The sequence below is a fragment of the Myotis davidii genome, unplaced genomic scaffold (assembly GCF_000327345.1).
Source record: "Myotis davidii unplaced genomic scaffold, ASM32734v1 scaffold59, whole genome shotgun sequence".
Lineage (NCBI taxonomy): Eukaryota > Metazoa > Chordata > Mammalia > Chiroptera > Vespertilionidae > Myotis > Myotis davidii.
The window spans coordinates 1,189,050-1,194,168 of record NW_006293001.1 but is presented as its reverse complement, the minus strand read 5'-3'; the positions used below and the strand labels follow the sequence as shown (position 1 = coordinate 1,194,168).

The 5,119-nt window shown below is 36.7% G+C and overlaps 1 protein-coding gene across 1 annotated transcript in view; it reads left to right on the top strand.

Moving 5' to 3' along the window:
- PLA2R1 (phospholipase A2 receptor 1) overlaps positions 1 to 5,119 on the top strand; it is a 116,319-nt gene that overhangs the window by 71,610 nt on the left and 39,590 nt on the right. The window contains exons 20-22 of the mRNA XM_015565741.1: positions 1,948 to 2,065; positions 2,721 to 2,851; positions 3,204 to 3,351. Of these exons, the coding sequence (XP_015421227.1) occupies positions 1,948 to 2,065; positions 2,721 to 2,851; positions 3,204 to 3,351 (397 nt within the window). The remainder of the gene's footprint in view (positions 1 to 1,947; positions 2,066 to 2,720; positions 2,852 to 3,203; positions 3,352 to 5,119) is intronic.

The following is a 5,119-nucleotide window of genomic DNA, read 5'->3' as shown; positions in this document are numbered from 1 at the left end:
TGTGAGTGTGTGTGTGTGTGTGTGCGTGTGTGTTTTCTGGAGAGATTTACTGAGCTAACTGAACCTATGAGGTTCGTTGGTATTTATGAATGGTTCATTAGTGTGACTATCTGAACACAAGGTGAATTCACATTAAATGATAAGACTTCCTAATAATTAGTATGTGCCTCTCTGTGGAATTTGTAATTAGAGGAAAGAGGAGAAATGAAGGAAATAGATAAAAGGGCAGCTGTTGTAAAATTAAAATCTTTTATAACCAATTCTGTTTCTTTGTGAAGCAAACAAGGTAAAGGAAACCAGAATTGAAAATGTACTTACTTCCTCTCTTAGTTGGTAACTCAACTTCAGGCTTTTTATACTAAAAGCAGTGTGAAATCACTGAAGGGTTTGCACTAAAGAGTGACAGGATCAGACCGAGTCCTGAAAAGAATTACAGGGGCACTACTGGCATTTGGGGCTGGAGGATTCTTTGTTCTGGGGGACTGACCTGTGCATTATAGAATGTTTGGCAGCCTCTCTGATCTCTACTCACTAGTCGCCTATAGCAGTCTCCCCACTTTGAGATGTGACACCAAAAATGTCTCCAGACATTATCAAAATATCCCCTGAGGGACAAAGTGGCCCCAATTGACAGCCACTGGACTAAATCTAGAATATCTCACAATGTCATTTGACGGCAATTTCAAATTCTATTGGGCTTTATCTCATTCCATGCATATTAATTGGTGACCTTCTTTGTTGTGATGTTCAAAGAAGGACAACATTTAGTCTCTGCTTTTGAAGGAATTTATGGCAGGGGAAGGTATGGGAGGCAGACAAACTTAGAAATTAAGGAAAAATGGGTAAGGATGTCATTCCAGGGAAGGAAGCTCTCTCAAGGGCAGGCTTCCATGGCACCCTAGAATTATCTTGTAGTTGAGATTTTCTCAATGGCAAGATCTTGAAATCTGACCTATTAATAACCAGAGTTGTTTATGTTCATTGATGAGAGAATATACCGATGGAGTACCCTTTGCAGGAAGTCTATCCTGACTTCTCTGGAACTTAGCCTGATCTGTGGTTACATCCTTTCTTCTCTCCCCCTCCCCCTCCCTCTTCTCTTCCCCCTTCCCCCCTCTCTCCCTCCCTCCTTACCCCACTCCATCTGGCCCTACTAACATGTTTAAGTTTTACTGAGCTTTGGAAGTGGGAAGCTTTTCTTCAACTCCCATTTCTCCTCCTGTAATGACTAACCCCTGCTACACCACGACTGAGTCTCTCATGAGCAACAATCAATTCTCACTGCCAGATCCCACAGCTTTCCTTTTGTGTTCCATCTAGCAATGTTGACCACCCTCTCCTTTGTGTCTTCTTCCTGGGCTCCCTAGGTCCTGCCCTAGCTTCTCCTCCCACTGGACTCATGTTTTGTTTTGTTTTGTTTTTTCTGGCTCTTCCTTGTGCACTTGCTGACCACATGGCTGATTCCAAGTTCATAGTGAATTTAAATACTAATGTAGTTTTGACTCCCTGGTATTTCTCTCTCACTCCAAGTGAGGAAGCGTATTTGCCGTTGACACTGAACTAAGCCAATATTAGCCAGATTTAGGTGAAATCTGCCACACTACACTTTGCAGTCAGGCTGGTTTATTTTTAGAAGGAATACTATTTCTCAGTGAGCAGAAGACATTGTTCTGATATCCTGCAGGACAAAACACATCCTTGCTTCTGTTCCTGCCTGATGCTAGTGCAAGGTAGGCATTCACTTCCCTGAAAGCTGGTCCTCTTTGTTTTATTTTCACACCTTGGAGCAGCTCAAAGGATTTAAAAAAAGTCATTTCTGAGCAAAAATATATATATATATATAACTTTCAAGGCTGATCCATGGTATCTTTGGGAAATTTTTAATTCATTATAAAAATATGGAAATGAACGGAGGTTTTTGTTTTGTTTTGTTGACATTTTTTATAGTGCCTTTTGGTGAAAATCCCCAAAGGCCCAAGTGATTGGAAGAACTGGACGTCTGCTCAAGATTTCTGTGTTGACGAAGGGGGGACACTGGTCACCATTGAAAACAAGGTGGAGCAAGGTAGTCAATGTTCATCAGGCAAAAATAACTATTTTTATTCAAGTATTTATTAAACCATTCCCCCAAAATACTAACATTTCCAAATCAGTATTTTCATGAATTTTTCCGTCTTACCTATAAGGTTTAGATCATGACATCTATAAAAGTTCATGCACTACATTGCCTATAAACTGTGGGTTTGGAACCTTTTGTCTCACCAGTCATAGTAAAGAGAATAAAGACATAGATCTGATCTGTATTTCAAAGGGCCAAAATAATCTGAGGTAAAATCTATTATAATTGCATGGCATAATTTTTTAGATTCCTTTAAATTCACCTATATGCTTTTATTAGATACTTAGGCAATTATATTCTTAGTATAAACATAGCAAATAAATTCTCTTTTGTTAAGAAAGGCATTGAATGAACATTGGAAATTGTCTTGTTAATGATACGATGAAATCCCAGGCTTCACCAGCTAATTTCTGTCAATTTAAACAGAAACAAAAGTGAAAGACTGCATTACCTTAATAAGGACAAAATAACAAATTCTGACAATTGACTGGTAATTAAGTCTTGCTGTCATTTAAATAGAATTGTAGATATAAACAGAATTGGCTGATTACCCAAATGGATTATATAGCATTGAAATTTATAATGTATGCTTATTTTTCAGCTTTCATTACTATGAATCTTTATGGACAGACCACTGATGTGTGGATAGGGCTACAAAGTGATGATTATGAAAAATGGCTAAGTGGAAAGCGTGTAGTATATTCTAACTGGTCTCCAATTGATATAATAAATGTAAGTGTTAAGATTTACTTTTTAGAAATTGGCAAGAGATTTTGTTCAAGACTTGTTTACTAAAGTTTTTTTATACCTCTTATATTTTATAGGAATAAGTTTTTATTAGTCAATTGTTAATATATTCATTTTAATAATGCAATATATAATTTTCACATGTTCCATAAATGAAATTACTTTACTCATCACAAGAATTATTTATGTCTTAGGTTATGAAGTGATCTGTGAACAGATTTATTAAATGCAAACAAAAGAAAAATAGTGTTTGAATTTTTAAAATTATGTCCTTAATAAAAATGTCTGTGTTATGATAATGTTATATGTTACCTTTAAGAAAAATCTATTCTTTTAGATTCCAAGTCATAACACCACCGAAGTCCAAAAGCACATTCCTCTCTGTGCTTTGCTGTCAAGTAATGCTAATTTTCATTTCACTGGAAAATGGTATTTTGAAGACTGTGGAAAAGAAGGTTATGGGTTTGTTTGTGAGAAAATGCAGGGTAAGAAATATTTGCTTCTTTATTCCTTTCATTTATATGGTTCACTCTTCTTTTCCATTTTGTTTTACATGCTGTATAACTGACAGTTTCATAGCTTAACAGTGCCAGACACTGATTTTTTGAGATTTATATACATATAGTCTTTTAATTTCTGCTAACCCAGGATTATGCCCTCTAGTGGGGTTTTACAGACTGCAAAGACCACATGAGTGACGGCCAAGTTTAGGCATCCATTTGGTCATATTAAAAGGTATTATTGCTTTGTTCTGGGATTATATGTCTGTTCAGGCAATTAAAAGGATTGCTAAATGCTGGAAAAGAATCAAGGAAAGAAACCAACTCAAAACTTACTCCTCTCTTGGAATGCCAAAAATGGTCTTTGTAACTAAACATGGCATGCAGCATGTTTCTCGATCTGATGGAGACAAAATCCAATGACTTGTGGTGTGAAGTAACAAAACCATACTACCACAAGTAGCCAATGGGGTCCATGAACAGTGTGAATGCCCTGTAAGTGAGGACAACAATAGCTCATAGCTCATGCTTTCACTGAGGGCTAGGTTTCCCTGTACTATGCAACCCTAGAAGGCCATGCTTTGTGTCTGGAGCTGTGTGGAACTCTGGGCAACCTAGTATATATGCTTACTTGCAATAGGAATTATAACTCTTACTGTTTCATACATTTGGACCTTTAATGATGTTAAGTATTAACCCATCCTCGGAAAAGCTGCTCCAGGGAAGCCCTGTTTCCTGGGTTCACCGGTATCACTTAATCATAATAGTGGTTGGGAACTGAAAGAAAATACCAGCTCAGTTATAGCAAAAGTATTATGAGAAGAGCAGAGTCTTGTAGGGAGAGAAAAAATTCCAATATGCCATGTCTTTGCATACTTATGATGTACTTGGCACCGTGCCGTGGCTTTATCTGCATTATGTCATAAAATCCTCGTGACGAATCTAGGAAGTAGATAAAAGTCTCCCCACTTTACAAAAGAGGAACTTGAGGATTCGAAAAGGTAAGTAACACACTCAAATTAAATACAATTATTTCATTCCACAACCTTGAGTTCTCTTCCAGAAATGCACTCCTGACCATTTTCTCTCTTTGATATTTGGGGACGAACAATGTATATGTTCTTTTGGAGATAGTATAGGGTAGTGGTGGTGGAGAGCATAGGCACTGGAGCTCACACCGCTCTGGGTTCCTACCCTAGCTCTGTAAATAAACGGTCAGTCAAGTTTCTTTTCTTCTCTGAACTTTTACTTCTTCATCTATTACATGGAATAAAACTATTTCACAGGCTCTCTGTATATTTTTTATCTGCACAAAAGATAAAATGTCTGAATAAAAAGAGAGTCAAGGGCAAAGTCAACACCCCCAATTTGGAACTTGGTTTCCAATGGATTTTTCTTTTTCACAGAAATGAGTGGCAAAATCATGTTGCTCAAAGTCACTTATGTTTTGAAACCTGATGGAATCAACTACATAAGGAGAAATTCATATAGGTGAAAATACAGATGTATAACATTAGTGGGGGAGCACAGTTAAATGGGTGCTTGGATCACATATACAAGAAATTTTAGTTACTTTAACTTTACTAACTGTTAAAATTTTTAAATAGATATTTGGTTTTATATAAATAACCTTACACTTCATACACAGGCTAGTAAACAGACTTCTAACTGTTAAAATTTTTAAATAGATATTTGGTTTTTTATAAATAACCTTACACTTCATACACAGGCTAGCAAACAGACTTCTAGCAAA